The 17,303-nt window shown below is 55.8% G+C and overlaps 1 protein-coding gene across 7 annotated transcripts in view; it reads left to right on the plus strand.

Annotated features, from left to right (window-relative positions):
* Window positions 1–482: 482 nt before the first annotated feature.
* PAX5 (paired box 5) overlaps window positions 483–17,303 on the plus strand; it is a 132,249-nt gene continuing 115,428 nt past the window's right edge. For 4 of the 7 annotated variants that reach the window (XM_037373763.1, XM_037373764.1, XM_037373766.1 and 1 more), the window contains exons 1-4: window positions 483–534; window positions 7,814–7,979; window positions 12,486–12,683; window positions 16,645–16,709. In XM_037373763.1, the coding sequence (XP_037229660.1) occupies window positions 489–534; window positions 7,814–7,979; window positions 12,486–12,683; window positions 16,645–16,709 (475 nt within the window). In that variant the 5' untranslated portion in view covers window positions 483–488. Of the gene's footprint in view, window positions 535–3,664; window positions 3,708–7,813; window positions 7,980–12,485; window positions 12,684–16,644; window positions 16,710–17,303 lie in introns of those variants that run through there. The other 3 variants (XM_037373762.1, XM_037373765.1, XM_037373769.1) reach the window with 2 other exon arrangements.

The raw sequence follows: 17,303 nt of genomic DNA on the forward strand, positions 1-17,303 counted from the left end.
CATCTTGTGATGTTTTAGAGAACAGGACATGATCTCACATGGCGAGGAGCTCTTTACTTTCTTAATCATTTCACGGTTCCTTCAGAGGCTTTTTTCCACCTAAAACGTTTAGTTTCAGCTCAGTGATCAGCTGCAAAAGCTCGGCGGGGAGCGGAAGAGTTGAATTATTCCAACCTGCGAGAGCTCCTTAAAAAAATAAAAAAAAAAAAAGAAAAAAGAAAATAAGAAGAAGAAAATAAAGAAAATAAAGAAGAATAAGAAAGAAAAGACGACAAGAAAGAAAAGACAGGAAAAGAGAAAATAAAAAAGGAAAAGAAAGGAAAAGAAAGAAAAAAGGTAAGAAAAAAGAAAAGGAGAAAACAAAACAAGGAAACACGAGGAGAAAAGAAACGAAGAGAAGAAGGAAAAAAGAAGGAAAGGGAAGGCTATAGCAACACGACGTGGAAACTTTTCTCGCTGCTCGTCTCCCCAAGCCCCGACAACCCGGGATGGAGTTGGAGAAAACCTACGGGACCCCCCGGGCTGGCCGCACAGGTGGGACGCGGGCTAGAGGCCGGGGGGGGGGGGGGGGGGGCCGTGGCGACGCCGAGACCAGCCGCCGCGGCCGGTTACGCGTGAGCCGCCGCCCGGGGCAGGGTCGGGCGCGGCGGGGCCGGGGCCGGCTGCCTCTGGGGCATTCGGGGCTGCGCGGGGGGGGGCTGCCGGGACCCGCCGTGTCCCGCGGAGGGGCCTCGCGCCGGCGGCGAGGGCCGCCTGGGTGTCCGCCCGCCGGCCCCGCGGCTGGGGCCGGGAGAGCGAGGGCGTCGGTATCGGAGACCGGCGAGAGGGCCGGGGAGAGCCTCGTCCCGGCGGGGAGCGCGGCGGCGGCGTGGCCGTGGGGCCGGCGGTGGGTGCGGGTGCCGAGGCGGCCTCGCGGCGCAGCGGCGAAATGCAATTCCGAAGCAATCGATGGGGACTTTTATTAGTTAAATCGCCTGAATAATCGTTTAATCGATAAAGCATTTCATGGCGGCGCGCCGCACGCCCCGCGCGGCGGGAGCGGCCGGGGGCGAAGAGGGGGGGCCGGGGGCGGCGGTACCGGCAGCTCAGCCCGGGGCGGGCAGCGCGGCGCCCTGAGGCCTCTCCCGCCGCGGGAACCGCCGGTGCCGCCGCATCCCCGCGGGGTGTCGGTCCGGGGGGAGGCTTCACCCGTGGTGCCCCGCGCGGGGGGAGAAGGAGGAGGGAGGCCGATGAAGACCAGGCGGGGGGGGTGCCGCGCCTCCCGCCCTCCTCGTTCCAGCCAGGCCGGCGCCCCCCCCCTAGCCCCCGCCCCAACCCCGACATCTCCCTCGGGTCGAGGCGTCGAGCTGCGGGGGGGGCGGGAGGGTCGACCCCCGACGGCTCCCGGCCCGGCCGGACCTCCACCCCCCACCCTGTCCCGTCCCGTCCCCGCGGCGGCGGCTGCGGCTGCACGGCCGCGCCCGGGAGTTTCGCGTTCAACGAAAACTCGCCCCTCGCTCACCCGCCCAGCGCCGCCGCCTAGGGGGGGCCCGGCCCGGCCCTGCCGCCGCCGGGGCCCCGAGGACGTGGGCCGTGGGTGCAGCGGCGGCGGGGGAAGGGGGCGGCGCTCCCCTGGGAGCGGCCGGCAGACAGCGCCTTCCACGGCCCCGGCCCTGCGGCGGCTGCCCGGGGAGACGGGACTCCGGCGCCCTCGGCGGGGCGGCAGGCCCCCGGCGGGGCCGAGGGTGGGGGATGTGGCTCGGCTGGACTCTGCCGTGCCCCCACGCTGACCCGCGGCGGGACAGACGCGGACAGGGGGAAGAGACCCTGAATTTCTGGCCCGGTCCGCAGCCACCGCAAGCGGAGGCCGGCGCAACCGGGTGTCAGGACCCGCGTTTCAGCGACCGGAGCGGCACACCTTCGGCCCCGGAGGCGGCGGTCTCCCCCTAGGGCCGTCGGGCCCCGCCGCGACGGCGGAGGGAGCGGGCGGGCGGAGACCGAGACCCCGACACCAGCCCCCGCCCGCGGCCTTCTGCGTCCTCACCCACTGCCCGGGCTGCCGGGGCCGGGGGCCATCGGGGACACACGGCCCCTGGACGCGCCGTCCGGCCGCCGGGGAGACCGACAGCCTCGGGAAGCTCCCTCGGGCTTGCCGGCTGACTCGCGTTCGCGGGACGCGCCGTCCCGCCGTCGAGGATCCCCCAGCCCTGGGATGCTCCATCCACCCGTCGGGGGTCCCGCGCCCACGGCCCCGGGAGGCGGGGCCCGCCCCCCCGGAGCCCTCCCCCTTCCCTCCACGGTCTCGCATGGCTGAGCCTCCGCCCTGCACCGCCCAGTGGGGGCGTGCAGCCACGCCCCCCGCCCCCATTGGCCCCTCTCCCGCCAATGGCCGTCGGCGCCGCCCGGCGGCCAATACGGGGCGCCGTCAAGTTAACTTTTGCGATTGGCCGGGGCGGTGAGTGACGGGCGGGCGCCGCCCGCTGCCGGCCCGCCGCTGTCCAGCCGGGCGGTGCTGAAGCGCCACCCGCCGCGCCGTCTCCGCGGGCGCGCTGAGCCGCGCAGTCCGGTCGCGGGGCGAGGCCGGGGGGCGGCGGGGCGCGGTCCCGGGGCGGTGCCCGCGGCAACCGGCGGAGCCCCCCGCCCCGCCCCCGCGCGCCCCCGCGCCGGCCCGCCCCCGCCCCCGCCCTCCTCGCCCGCCACAACCCCCGCCGCCCGCCGCGGGCCGGCAGCGCGCCGGGCGCACCGCCCGAGCCAGCCAGGCGCCGCGCCGCCCCGGCGAGCCCGGAGGCCGACGGCGAGCGGGGAGGGGCGGCGGCGGCGGCGGCCCCGCGGCCCGGCGGGCGGCGGCGGCGGCGATGGGGATGGGCGCGCCGCGCCGGCTCCCCAGGTCGGACGGCGGCCGCTGACGGGGCGCCTCGGTCCCGCGGGGCCGCGGCGAGGCGAGGCGAGCCCGGCCCCCGCCCCGCTCCCCGCCCTCTCGCACACCTTCCCCCGCCGCTCCCCTCGCACCACCGCCGCCCCGCCCGGCTCCGCGAGTTGCTGCGAGCGGCGCGGCGGGGGGCGGCACAGGCGGAGCGCACCGCCGCCGCCCCGGGACCGAGCCCCGCGGACGGGACGCCCGTCCCCGCTGCCGCCCGTCCAGGCCGCCGCGCAGCCGCTGGTGCCGCCAGCACAAAGAGCCGTCGGGCAGGGAGCGCCGGGCTCCCGGTCGCCGGACCGAGACGCCCGCCCCCTCCGCGCCCAGCACCGCCTCGGAGCCGGGAGGCGGGTGCTGCGGCTCGCCGGTGGCCGCCCGGGGAGCGGCCGGGGGCATAGGCGCAGTCCAGGGCGGCCGCTACTCGCCGCCCCCCCCTCCCTTTTCACCCCCCTCCCCTCCCGAGTCCCCGGACGTGGCGAGCGGCGCGGGGAGCCGCAGTCGGCCGGTGCTGTCGGATACCGCGACCCCGCTCCGGGCGGGACTCTTGGGGCTTTTTTTTTTGTATTTATTTTTGCCTTTTTGGGGGATTTTTTCTTTACTTTTTTCTTTTTTTTTCTTTTTTTTTCTTTTTTCTTCTTTTTTTTTTTTTTTCCGGTCTCCGGCTGTTTCCCCGCGCTTCCTACCCACCCCTCTCCCCAGCCCCAAACCCGAGCGCCGCCGGCGAATCGAAGTCTGCTCGGCGAGGCCGCCCCGGCCCGGACCGCTCCGATGGAAATACACTGTAAGCACGACCCGTTTGCAGCAATGCATAGTAAGTAGGCTGCTAGTTCAACTTCTCTGACACGGCTGCGACGGGCCCTGCGCGATCGCGGACGGGGCCACCGGGGCCACCTCTCCCCGCCTGCCCCGGGGCTCCGGACAAACGATGGTCCGAGGCTGATGCTGGCTCCGGGGCGCGGCGCTGCTCTGCCGCCTCCCCCCGGCCCCGGGTCACCCGCCTGCAGCCGCCGTGGCCCTTCGGGAAGGCCGGCGGGGTGTCGGGGGTGGCTTTGCCGGTGGATGGACGGCGGCGGGATGCTGAGGGGTTGTCCGAGGTTTATTTTCCCGTGCATAGATAGGTGCACACGCACGCTTAACTGCGTGTGTCTGTGTATATGCACGCATGCTTTTGTGTATATATATATATATATGTGTGTGTGTGTTTTGTTTGTGTGTTGATTTTTTTTATTGTTGTTGTTTGGGATTTTTTTTGTTTGTTTCCTCCTAAATCGAATATGTGGGAAGAAAGCCACCCGGTATTTCCGAGGAACGGAAAAGTTTGCTATACGATATGCTCTCTATTTCAACATTTTGATATTCGTTAATTAAAAAAAACAACAACAACAAAAGGCAAAAAAATGCGAAGAGCACGGAGCGGGGCTGGAGGGAAGAGTTTCTTTATTTCTTTCTTATTTTATTTTTGATTTTTTTTTTTAATCACCCAAAGAAAAGCGTAGCAATCCCGTGGCGAGCTCCGCGTCGGGCAGCGCGGTGGCAGACGAGCGGGCAGCAGAACTGGTTAACAGGTCGTGCGCGACGGGCTTGCCTGAGATTTGTTGTGCTTGAGAGGTCGGGGAAGACTTATCCATTAGCACAGTGTTATGCGAAATGACATCTTCTCTCACGGTGAGTTAAACGCTGCATTACGGCGAAAGATTGCGAGGAAATTTAAGGTAGAACTAACCTCATTTCCTGGTGCGCCGCAGCCTTTTAGCTAAAAGAAATTTGTTTGCGAGATAAACCAACCAGCATAAGGGCTGGAAATCTCCCTTCCTCCGTCTTCGCCTCGATCGCTGTTCATCCGGCCGCTGCCTTCTCCCTCCGTCCGTCACACGGTTTCGGGAGGTATCCGGGGCCGGGATAGCAGCCGGTAACGGGCATCTGCCGCCCCCGTGCAAACGGACTTTCCTCCCCGCGCAACACGGCGTTTTAAATCCGCGTTTATTTCTCTCCCGTCGTTGAACCCTATCACGGCTTTTTTTGTGTGTTGAATTTATGTATTTATTTTTTTTTTTTTAAAGGCGAACTTTACGGACGGCAAGCCCGCCGTGCGGGATGCGTGGGGGGGAGGGGGGGCGACGCGGGGCACTCGTTCCCGCCCGGTCGCGGGGGACGATCGGGACGCGGCGCTCTCGGACCCGGGGCCCGCGGGGGGCCGGACGCCCTGGGCGGGGGCTGCCGCGGGGGTTTCAGCGGCGCCCTGCATTATGGCCAGCCGTGGGAAATCGATACCTTCCGCAGAAATTTCGGGGCAAAACAGAAGGGAAAAAAAAAAAATCCCCAAACCAAAACGCCGGTCTTCGATCTGGGCCTCGGCCGCAGCGGGGGAACCCCCGGGGCCCTTCGCCGTCAAACGATCTCCGGAGCCGCGGCTCCCCGGGGGAGTCGGGGGTGGGGGGGGGAAGGGGGGAGGCGACCCCGGTGAAACGCGGCGGAGGAGGGCGGGGGAGCCGGGGAGCGGCGGGGGGCTGCCGCCGGCAGGGCGAGCGGGGCCGGCGGCGCAGCCCGGGGCACGGCGGCCGGTGCCCGGTCGGTCCCGAATGGGACCTTGGCCCCTTCTGGCACCCCCGCGGTCCCCGCGACTTCCTCGTCCCGCGTGGGCACAGCCCGGGCCCACCGCCGTCCCGGGCGCTGGCGGGGGGGGGGGGACACACGCAGCCGGGGCAGCCCTGACCCCTCCGCGGGCGGCTCCCCGGAACCGGCCGCCGTTCGGACACCCGCTTCCCTGCCCGCCGCAGCCCCGGGGCTCCGGCCCCTGCGCCCTCGGGCTCGCCCCCCGCCGGGAAGCGCCTCCGGCTCTCGCCCCGTCCCCGCTCTCCGCGGCGGGGCTCCGAGCTGCGGAGGGGGGAGCGGAGCAGCGCAACGACCGCGCTCCCCCGTCAGTGCGGCGGGCCGGGGGCTTGAGCCCCGTGCCCCCCGCCTCGCCTCTCGAAGTCCCCCGGCCTGACGGGGACTCCGGCGGCCGCAGTCGTCCGGGGAGCGCGGCAGCTGGTGAAGGGGACCCCGAGCGGGCGGGGAGCCGGCCCAGGCGCCGGGGCCGCTTTTCGAGACGGTGGCGGGTTTGTGGAGGGGTCCCCCGGCGGGAGGGGCGGCGGCGGCCCCGGTCTTTGTTCCCCCGGCGGCTGGAGGGTCAGATGCTCTCAGCCTGGGCAGGCCCGGGCTCCGCCGGCCTCCTGGGGGCTGAGAGCTACGGGGTGAGAATCGGCCCTTTCCCTAAGGAAAGACATGTCTTAATGCTTCCTTTCTTTTCTTTCCGTCTTTCCCTTTCCTTTCCTTTCTTTCTTTTGCTTTCTTCCACTTGCTTGCTCTTTCTCTCTTTCTTCTCTCCCCTTCCTTCCTTTCCCATCCCTTTCCTTCTTTCCTCCTCTTCTTCCCTCTCCCCTTCCCTGACCTCCACCACCGGACCTTGCCGGTCAGATTGAATGCGCTGTGCGTGATTTTGTACAATCAAAGCCACTAGTAGGGGAGAAGCCCGAGGTCTCGTTCACTGCAGCGTTTCGGGGCTGCTCCTCTTCGCCTCTGCCGTTGAGTTGTCCCGGCTCCAGCTGCAGCATCATCCCAGCCCCAGCGTGGCCTTGGGCAGGGTGGCTGAAGGCAGCCTCGGTGCCCGGGATCTGCTCCCCTGCTCTCTGGGACTGCAGGAGGGATGCACGAGCCTGGGGTCAGCTCAGCCACTGGCAGAGGTCTGCATCTCGCATTGATGAAGGCAGAGCAGACACTTGTCTGCTTGCCACAGGCTTTAGCTGGCTTTAGCAGTCATGTCCTTCATGTGGATTTCATTATGTGTTCTGACAGTTATAGAAGGTGTTTGCGAAGTTTGACAGCGGTTTATCAATGGTGAAATGACTGCATTTAAATAAAAATAGGTCTATATAGTAATTTTTCTTTTAAACACTGAGGCATTTGGCTTGCCAGCCTATTCAAGCCCTGTGCAGATAGATTTTCTGTATTATTTTTGTTTTGGAATTGGCATCCATATTTCCCCTATTGCTTGTTTTCAGCTTCTGCACTCCTCTGTAATCTAAGTAGTTTGAATGATTAACAACACGAGGGTTAATTAAATTACCTCACTTGGTATGTGGGATTATGGCGTGTTCATGAGTTTTACACAGTTTCACTCCTATTCAGGTGGGTCCCGTTTTCGCCAGATACTTGATTCACCTTGCTAAAGGTGAACAGTGCAAATCTGCTCAAAAAGGAATAATATACCGGGCTTGCCTGACTGTTCATGTTTCATTTGTGGGATCATAATATCTTCCAAGACTGCTGTAAATTGTAAGAGCGGAAATCATGCTTTTTTTTTTGTTGTTGGTTTTTTTTTTTTTCTCGATGAAGTCAAGGCATCTAGAAAAAAAAAAAAACCCACAACCCCTATGTATTTCATTTCAGGTAGTCTCCTTCTGTGCTCAGACATAAATAGCCTGGAGTCTGAGCGATCACCCAGCCTTATTTTCATCCGATTTCCTCACCAGAGGCTCCCAAGCAGCCTCATCTCCACGGGGCAGCACCAGGCCTGCCCCTGTGGAGCCCACAGTCGGGCCAGGGCAGCTGCTGGTTTTGGGATGCCCACGTGCGGGGAGCTGGGCATGGCTGCATGGTTCCCCATGGCCATTTTCTTTCCACTTGGGGCTCGATCTGCCTTCAGGCAGGAGAGTCCTCCCCTCCGGCGAGTGGCATTGCGGCGGCGCAGGCAGCGCGGCCATGACCACCTCTGCGCGTCGGGTCCTGCAGCGCCCGGGGAAAAGCAGCCGGAGGTCGGAGCAACGCTGGGGAAACGATGTCCAGCGCTGGGGAGTGCTGGGTCTGGGGGTTCTGCCCTGAAATTCTCACACAGCTCTTCTTCTCCTGCCCTTTTCCCCCCTCCCCTGTGTGTTTCAGGACATGGAGGCGTCAATCAGCTGGGGGGTGTTTTTGTGAATGGCCGCCCCCTCCCAGATGTGGTTCGCCAAAGGATCGTGGAGCTCGCCCACCAAGGGGTCCGACCGTGTGACATCTCCCGGCAGCTCCGTGTCAGCCATGGCTGCGTCAGCAAAATACTTGGCAGGTAAAGGGGGGATGATGAATCCTTCTGTGTCTGTCAAGAGAAAAAGTGTCAGTGCCGGTCCCTGAATTGAAGGCTGCAAAGAAATGGACAATAGTAGAAACCTCAGGAAACTGGTCCAGTGAGGAGAGGGGCTTCATGACCGCTCACGTGGTTTTATATGCCTGGTGTGGGAAAAAAGTGCCATCATTCATACGTCTGGTTTGCCCCTTTCAGGGTTTCTCATAGGTAATTGTAACAGAAAGTGCAAAATGCCATGTGGGGTATATTTGCTATATATATGGCGTATGTCCTGCACCTGTCTGTTCTGAAGAAGTAGAATAAATCTGGGAGTCATCTTTAGTAAAATGAAAAAAAAAAAAAAAGTTGTGGAAGTTGCTTGTTTTGCTTTCTGAAGAGGACTCTCTTTTTCGCAATAATACCTTTATATATTGCATCAGCATTGCCATGCATTCATTCCCACAGGCTGTTCTGCAATCTGTCCCACTGTTTAATTCAACATATTTTTGCACTCTTGTGCTGGAATATGTTCTTAATTAGAACACAGAACACCATGAGTAACTGTTAACCATCTTAATTCTGGCTATTTAGGGAGCAGCCCTCTGCTCAGGCTGCAGCTGCTCGAACCACTATGGCAACAGCAAATTAAACTCTAAATTCATGTATTTGCCTGATTTCATTTTAAAAAGTGACAGAGATTCAGGTAAAAAATGCCATGCTTGCTTCTTTGTATCTCGTGAACAAATCTGAACATATTTTTTGTAAAAAAATATATGTGTTAAAAGGGTTTTGGACCCCAGGTATTCTAAGGTACTTGGGCAAGTTATGTTAAGGAAAACATTTTTTTTTTTTTTGTTAGAATATCTTTTTCTTGATAATCCGGAAAAGTTAATTCCTGAACTATTTACTGAACTTTCACAGTTAACTTCATTGTTTGGCATTTTACTCTCGCTGTTTTCATTTTTACAATCTTTTTCTTTTCCAATTTTGACGCACTTCGCTTTCCTGGACATAGCATAGCTGCAAAGCCTGTTAAAGCAATTTTTTTGGGTAGTATCATGCAGAGGATCTGCTTGGGTTAGCAACATTTATGATCTTGCAATGGCCATTTAAGTGTTCAGCAGCAGACTGACTTGGCACAGCACAGGCCCCAGGTTTCGTAGCTCTTGGCACTCTTTTCTCCATAGCCCCCTCCTACCTGTACTTGCCCTAACTGGGAAATGGAAATCTGCCCGCACAGCCCCGCATGGCATGATTTTAGGGAGCCGCGTGGTCCAGCGTGCCGGTTGCTCTCAGTATCCCCGCTTTTTCTCTCAGGCCTTCATTTACAGGGGGATAACGTTCTGCCTGCAAGCTACATGCGTTCCTCCCGGCGTAGGTTTGAGGATGCTGATGCATTTGCTATTCTAGAGAGGAAAACTTTCCATATCTGAAACCTGCCTGCCCATCATGGGCTGTTTCACTGGGATATTGCTTTGCATCTGCTGCCGGCATGGGCTCCTGCTCGTGGCTGGCATGGCTTGGCTGGTGATTCTCTCTGCTGCACCAGAATTTCCACTGATCGCCGTCAGGACCAGCGCACAGCTAAGAAACAGGCAATTTATTTACCTACCAGGCAAATGTCTGATGGTTTTGCTTTTGGTAGTTTCCATAGGTTTACTGTTAGATATATTTGCACTATAGAGCTGGGAGTGAGGCTCCAGAGCTTTGTCATTAAAGTTGTCAACAATAAATTGGAATTTCATAGCTCATTATTTTCATAACTAATAATTACAGTGGGTAAAATGTCACTGTAATTGCAGCTCTGTGTGTGTGTGTGTTTTCGTGTGTGTGAAAAAATGAGAATCATAACAAATCCTTACGTTTGGAATGTTGTTGGTGGGAATTTTTCAGGTTTTGGTACAGCCTTAAAAAAACACTCAGGGGCAGGGAACCGGTAGTTGCAGTGCAAGCGAAACTCACCCCTCAGAAGAGGGTAACGCCGGGGTGCCCACTCTTCACCTGCACGGGGAACTGGCTGGGAGCAAAGGGTCGGGCCCTGATGTGCGTAAAATGAAGCCAACTGCGGCTGTCCTTGCCTTTAAAATGGAGACGGGAGTCAGGGATGCCCATGCTGTGCAGCCAGCGGGCCCTTCGACTGTGCCTAGGGTCATTGCTAGGGCGAAGAGGGGGGGGATGCCAGTGCCGTCGCTGGGTGACGGTTGTCCCCCCCTCATAGCGAGACCTCTTGGCTGCAGGGGATGAAGGGTCTGGGCCCGATCCTGCATCCTCCCGCTCAAGGCATGTCTCCCGCTGGTGTGCGCGTGCCTTTGCAGGGCTCAAGGTGGCGAGGACGGGTGCGTAGGCAGTGGTTAGAGGATTTGGGGGTGGAGGTCTTGCTGGCCAGAGGGTACCAAGGGCTTTGTGTCACCCCCCAGTGAGCTTGCCACTGCTGCGGCACGGTGGTGGCGAGGGATTTTGTCATCATGGCTTAACTACAGCAGTGAGTCAGCTGTGGAAAACACGCGGCCACAGCTTCCCGAGCTGCTGGCTGATGTGACGCTCAGCTGGGCTGTCCAGCATCGTGAGGCAGTTGCCACCATGTCACAGCGCAGTGAGGCCCTGTTGGAGAGAAGCACCCCAGAACACTTGCATGTTTTGACTGGAGCTAAGTAAATTGTGACTTTTTGTTTGGTAGCATTCCATGGTATTGTCTGGCGTCCTCCTACACCCTCCTCATGGGAGAGGTGCCAGCGGTGAAGGTTTTGAGGCCAGGGGTGCAAGTTTCTAGTAGGTTTACGGTTTGCGTTCACCATTGTTTTGTCGTGTCCTCAGGAAGCATGGGGGGAGCTGAATCCTGCCCTCAGGCTAGGCTGTGTTTGGGGACACCTAAATGACTGCACGATTCTGTACCGGGAGGGTTAATCCATCTCGGACACTTGATGCTTTCCATTACTAGTATTGCTTAAACGGCTTGTGGAGACTGGTGGAGTCCACACCTGCATCCAGAATATCTGAAAACACGCAAACGCCACGGTAGCGGTCTCTTTAAAAGGAATTTAAGGCCCTGCACACAGAGCTCTCCTGGAACAATTGAAAACTGGTAGCCTGGCAGGAATTTCATGAACGTGGTTGCATGTTACAATGCGACAGACTTTGGCTGCGCAGCCCGTTTGTGTTCTGCTCACGCTGGAAAGATTGGGGAATGAATGCTTTTTTTTCCCCATGTACTGGGCATGTCGAGTAGCTGTGGAGAAAATACGTTAATAAACAGTCTTTATGTTCTTCTTTGGGAGTCATTTCTGAGCTCCCGATTAGAAATACAGGCACAGAGTGTGGAGTGGACATGTTGAAGCTGCTGAGACTGTGCAGCTCAGTGGGTGTCTGGTTGAAAGGCTCACGGTCTGCGCTGTACAGAATGGATGTGCTGGGTCCGGGCAGGTGGGGCAGGTAGGCATGGGGTTTATTTTTCATGCGGTCATGCGAAAATTCACAAGATATAAAGAAGCGCCTGTCTGGGAGAGCGCCTCGTGTGCTGGGCTTCCTGACAGTGCCAAGGAGCACAATCTCATTTCTTGGTCTGCCTTCCGTCCCTCCAGGGATCAAAAATGACTTCTGCTCTTAGCAGCGTTTTCAAAGCTTTGTTTATTAAAAGGGGAGGTCGGTAGGACGTGGGATGTAGCTGGGACATACTGTTGCAATGCTATCCAAAGCAGTTCCTCCTGTGTGATTTACATGTGAAGAAGCCTGGCGGGTTGCTGTGGGTTCAGGGACCCAGGGCTCTGCCTTTCCTGGCGTGGTGGTCGGCAGAGCTGCTGGTGTGGGTAAGGATGCTGTTCCTGAGGAAGGGCCACGGAGTGGTCACATAAGCTGACCTGCACACCGTTGGGACCCCTCCAGAGCAAGGGCAGCACTCTTGTCCTTCAAATCTGTGCTTGAAACTACTAGAAATGTTAACGTTAGAAAGGATGCAGTTTGAGAAACACTTAACTCTCAAAACTGTGATATGCGTGCTAAAACCATAAAATGGGAAAAAGTTATGGCAGCATGTTTATCCCAGAGGTGCAAATAAAATACAGTACCTAACTTCATTTCGCTATGAAATGATAACAAGACGTAGATATTAATGACAGAGAGTTTCTGTAGAAACAGTAATTTGCTACAAAAGAGTCCAGCACAAAAAGTGGTCTTTGGTGTGATTTGTTTCTATTATTGCCGGTACTGCTGATTAATAACACACATTTTCAGTTAATTTTGGATCCTGGCATGCCCTTTAATCTTGCATTGTTTCTTTTGTCTTGCTATTACAGAAAAACATATATTGTATCTTGAGGCCCAATTCCAATTACTATAAGTTAATCTGTTAGGTGATAAAGCACTACATAGGCAGAAAATGTGTATGTGGAAGTGAAGATGTATCTTAGGATTTGCTGGGGTTTGGTTACCTTGAAATTATTTTCTCTATAAATCTCGAAGCATGTTCTCTGTCTATTTGTGATAACTAAAGCTTTGTTTTGGATGTTGTCCCAGGTATTATGAAACTGGGAGTATTAAGCCTGGAGTGATTGGAGGATCAAAACCAAAGGTCGCCACACCCAAAGTCGTTGAAAAAATTGCAGAATACAAACGCCAAAATCCCACCATGTTTGCCTGGGAGATCAGGGATAGACTCCTTGCTGAGCGAGTGTGTGACAACGACACCGTGCCCAGCGTCAGTTCAATTAACAGGTAAAGAGATCTGTCTGATCCCGGGGAGGGATGCTCCTCGGAAGCACTGTCACTGAACCCTCATTTAGAAGTGCAGCTTGCCTGGGTTTCCTGATGCATTTGGGGTTGGGGAGCAGCTGTGGGCTCACCTTGGCAGCCAAAGCGTTGCAGGTGATGGGCATTTCTTGGACTGGGCAGGTTCTGCAGCTGGCCTTTGCTTCTTTCCCATCCTTTTCTCGGTCTGTGAGTTGCAGTCCTTGCCAGTGATGATCCTGCGTGCTTGCTCTGAACGAGACCTTTGTTCTGCTTGATGGGGTGGGGGTTCAGCAGGATGTTCTTCCCCCGGGGAAAGCTCAGATGGCCGTTGGGTGGGCTAGCAGTCGCCTGGGGAAAGAGGGGGCCAGGGTGCCTGGAGGAGGGAACCCAAGGCACAGGTCTGAGGTACCACTTCTGTCTTCCTGATGCCTGCTCAGTGTTGCTGAAGGTGGCACCAGAACAGTGCTGGCCGTTACTGTCAGCATGAACATCACTGGGAGAATTGGGTTGGTAGCTTTCAAGTGCCTCAGCTGTCTGCTTGTTACATGGACGCACTTAAGTGGCCTTGAATTGCTTTTGTAAAAATGCAGGAGAATCTCATTTGGAGACTCAGTTCCACGTTTGGGAGTTTTGCCATGACCTCGCTGGGCAGGGGCTCACAGAGGGGTCTGGAGCTATAGTGACCTACTGCTATCCCAGTTACACCTGTCCTTGCCTGCTTCCTTCTGAGTCGAAGAATGTCTGAAGCCGGTGTTAAAAAAAGCCCCAGTGAAATACTCTGTTATGCCTCCAGCCCTGCCAGACTGATAATAAGGGATTAATACTTGGAAGGCAGAGCACTTGGGCAGCCTCATGCACACCCACACTCCTGGCAAGCAGAGTCCTTTCATTTTCGCAGAGGATGCTCTGCGCCGGGCTTCGACCTCACCACGCTGGTGAGATGGTTTTCACTTGTGCGATTGAATGCAAATTCCTTGAATGCAGCTAGCTATAAAGTCCCATCTGTGTCCATGGACGTGAAGTAAATTGATGCAATATTCTTTTATTGGCTATCCCAACCTGATTTGCATTCATGGAGTTGCCGCTTGAGTAGCCGGAGTGGCTTTCCCAGCCTTAGTGGAGAGTGGTGTCTCTGCCTTGTTGAACAGAATGTTGAGTCATACGTTTGCGTGTTTAAGAGCAAAAATGGGTCAGTTCACGTGGAGCCTTCGCTGCTGCCTGGGAGTCCCTGACTCACTGAGGCTCCGGATCAGCATGCGGTAACCCTACGGACATGGCATTTTCAGTTTTAAAAAGGATTTGAGAAATAATGTAGACAGCAGGAAAACCGAAGGAAAATACAACTCTGCCTGACCTCAGGTAACTGAGGGCAAGCTCTGCTTCCATAAAGTCAACTTGAGCCCTGCCGTGTGAGAAGCATCGCTCCTGTGAGCAGACCTGTGTTTGTGCAGTAGGGCTTCAAGCATCCTCCAAAAAACTACCAAAAAGGCAATCATAGCTCCAGGGAAAAGAGAGATCAAGTAACCTCCAGTCATGTTTTGACACAGTTTCCATATTCTGCCTCTTGCTGTGTCCTTGTGTGGTTCTGCACTGATAATGTCCACACACCCACTGCCACTGCATTAGAAACCTGTTTCTTAATTCGCCACAAAGTGGTTTTTTTTGGCCGGAAATCTCATCCTTTCTCATCTGCTTGTGGCCGTGGCTAAGATCTTTCAATTTTCTTAAAGGTGTGTAATCCCTTTTTAGAAATACAAGCAATCTTTTTGAGTCAGTCTCTTTACCTGGATAATTGTTTTGGCCAGCCCGGGAGCACATCCTGAAAACCCGGACCAAACTGTCATGACAAGAAAGCTGCAATTCACGTCGGAACACTTGGCTTTACTGCGAAATCCTGCCTGTTCCGTGTTGTAGTCCCTGTGTTTTTATCTTCACGGTTAAAATGAAGGGTATACTTCAAGGCTTTGCTGGTGGGGATGTCACACATCAAGGATGCAGACCCCTGCTCACGATGCCTGTATCCGCTGCCGAGATGCAAAGCCGGGGCTGCCCTGCCCCCATGGACCTGAACTCAACCGAAATCGCACAGCGTGGTTCCTGTCCCACAGCAAGGAGGGTGAACCCGAGGAGCTGGCGTTCCTGCGGCGGAGAGGGTGGAGTAGCCACCCTGCTACCCCGGCCCCAGCCTCCCTGCTGAGGAACAGGGACGCACTGGGGCTGAGCTCTTCCCTTCATGGGAGCTGTTCTGGAGAATGTCAGGACTACTGGGATGAAGTGCAGTCAACACATCCCTGCTGCTGAGGGTGCCTTTTAGCAGATGAATTTGAGCTGCTGCCCCCACATATGAGTGAATAATAACTATTATTATTAATTAATAACATTCATTAATATTAATAATAGGCCACTCTTCCACAGCAGGAGCAAGTCTGTGTGATTAAGGCTTAATTAATCATTGCGATTAGTTTTGCTCAAATAAGCTGAGAGCTGCCCAGCTGCTTCGAAGTGCTTCAGTTCTCCATCCCTCTAGAGATGAAGATGTTTATGTGTCAGAAGGCTCCGGACATACTGCCCTCGCCACGATGGCGATGAGGCCTTGTGCTGGGGCTTGTTTCCACCCCTGCTCACACAGGGTCTTATGCCTTCGGCTGCTTTTCCCCACCAAAGCTGCGTGCACAGCTCCCTCTGACCCCCATGCCAGGTTGGCTGCTGCAGCCCGTGGCCGGGGACCCATCCACTGAAGATAATCTGGTACCCAGCGGCTTTGCTCTGGGGCTGGCAGCTGGATGATGGCTTACTAACAGACCAAAATCCTGCCAGCCTCCATCATATTTGTCAGAGGGACAGCAGTGTGTCTTCTTCTGGGATGGGGCCAGGTGTCAGCAGTGGTCGTTCCCGTGGTAGCTCACAGGGTGACTTTTTTGTCCCTGTGAATGCACCCCCACGAGTGCACCCCCACACCAGCTCCGTCTCACGGTTCCCTTCCTTTCGCCACTTCCAAATCCACAGCAGGCAGAAATGGAAGAAGAGTTTGTTAGGCAAAGAGAGGAGACGTGTTTACTGCAGCATCACTGCTGCAAAAACAGGGCATCAGGCAAGGAGTTGTGCGGTGAGCAAGCAGCGTGCGTCAACGAAATACCTGTTTCAATTCTGCTGCAGTCGGTGGCAGAGCGGTGTTGTCTCTGGAGGTGCTTCAGACCCTGTCTTGTCTTTTTTTCACTGTGCATCGGCAGGCAAGCACTTGGTTTTGCATGTCCCCAGCTCTGCTTAGCGGCTGCCCTCTGTCCTGCAACACAACGCATGCCTTCTACTTTATCTGCATCTCTGAATTTTTCCTGGTTAACAGCACTGTCCCTCAGAGCAGAGGCTGTCCCCAGCGATGACGGTTCGTTTATTCAGCTTTTAAAATTTGCATTTAATCCAACGCATTTTTGTTTTAATAATAATTTGGGCAGGCAGGTCCTTTTCCCAGGCGTCCCATGTTCCGTGTGAGTACTGTACATGGGGTGGTCTAGGGACAGCCTTTTAAATGGATCCCAGCACCCAAGGGTGCACATCGCAGCCTGCTGGGACTCAGAAGTGTCCAGCCCCCTGAGGAGGGGGTGCTGGTCCCAGCAGGTGCCCAAATAGCTCTGGATGTCCTTTCCTGGGCGATAAGGACTAGGCCCTTAAAGGCACTGAAGCACCAAACACTGCAGCATCCTGAGGAGCACGCAGTCATCCCAGTATCCCTAATAACAGGGGTCGGGGACAAAAACATGGCCGTGAGTCGACCTGCCAAACTTTGATCTTGCAGCGGATGATGAAGGGATAATTAGCGGAAAGGCATTTTCGCGTTCATGCAGGTACCCTGAACTGAAAAAAAAAAAAAAAAAAAAAAAAAGTGTCTGATGCCCCCTGCAATTGCGTGCTTAATGCTAAGTAGTCATTTCTTTTCAACTGCGCACAGGATCATACGGACGAAGGTGCAGCAGCCACCCAATCAGCAGGTCCCAGCCTCCAGTCACAGCATAGGTAAGGAGAACTTATTTTTTTTTTTTTTTAAGATTAAAAAAATAGTGTAATGGATAACAAATATTCTAAAGAACTTTTAATCATTCTTATGGACAGATAATTCTGCATAAAACACTTCAGCACACGTGCTAATGCGCCTTCTTTGTCATTCTCCAAGGGCTGAACATAGTAAATGAATTTTATAAATACTGCTAAAAGGTTTTGAATTTTACTGATTATTATGATAAATAGCTTTCACCATGAGACAGAAAATTGAAATCTAAACCAAAAAACCCCCACTAATGGGGGTCTATAGAATGTCAGATAATTAAAGTAATAAATCAAGAAAGGGATACTTATTCATAACATTTTCTGCATCATTAGTCAGTAAGTAGTTTTGAATGTGTTTTTTTTCATCTATCAACCATTCCTTCCGTAATTCTTTGTGCACTTGCAGTCTTGAGTGAAGCAAAACTTTCCAAAACTTTATTTCAGCCACAGACCAGCAATGCTGTGCCCCGTGGCAGGCGATGCTGGCAGAGGGGGTCCCTGGGAGGGGTGGCCCGTCTGCTGCGGCATCTGCAGCCCTTCGTGAGTTTGACGGTGTCTTTCTGG

The sequence above is a fragment of the Falco rusticolus genome, chromosome Z (assembly GCF_015220075.1).
Source record: "Falco rusticolus isolate bFalRus1 chromosome Z, bFalRus1.pri, whole genome shotgun sequence".
Classification (NCBI taxonomy): Eukaryota; Metazoa; Chordata; class Aves; order Falconiformes; family Falconidae; genus Falco; species Falco rusticolus.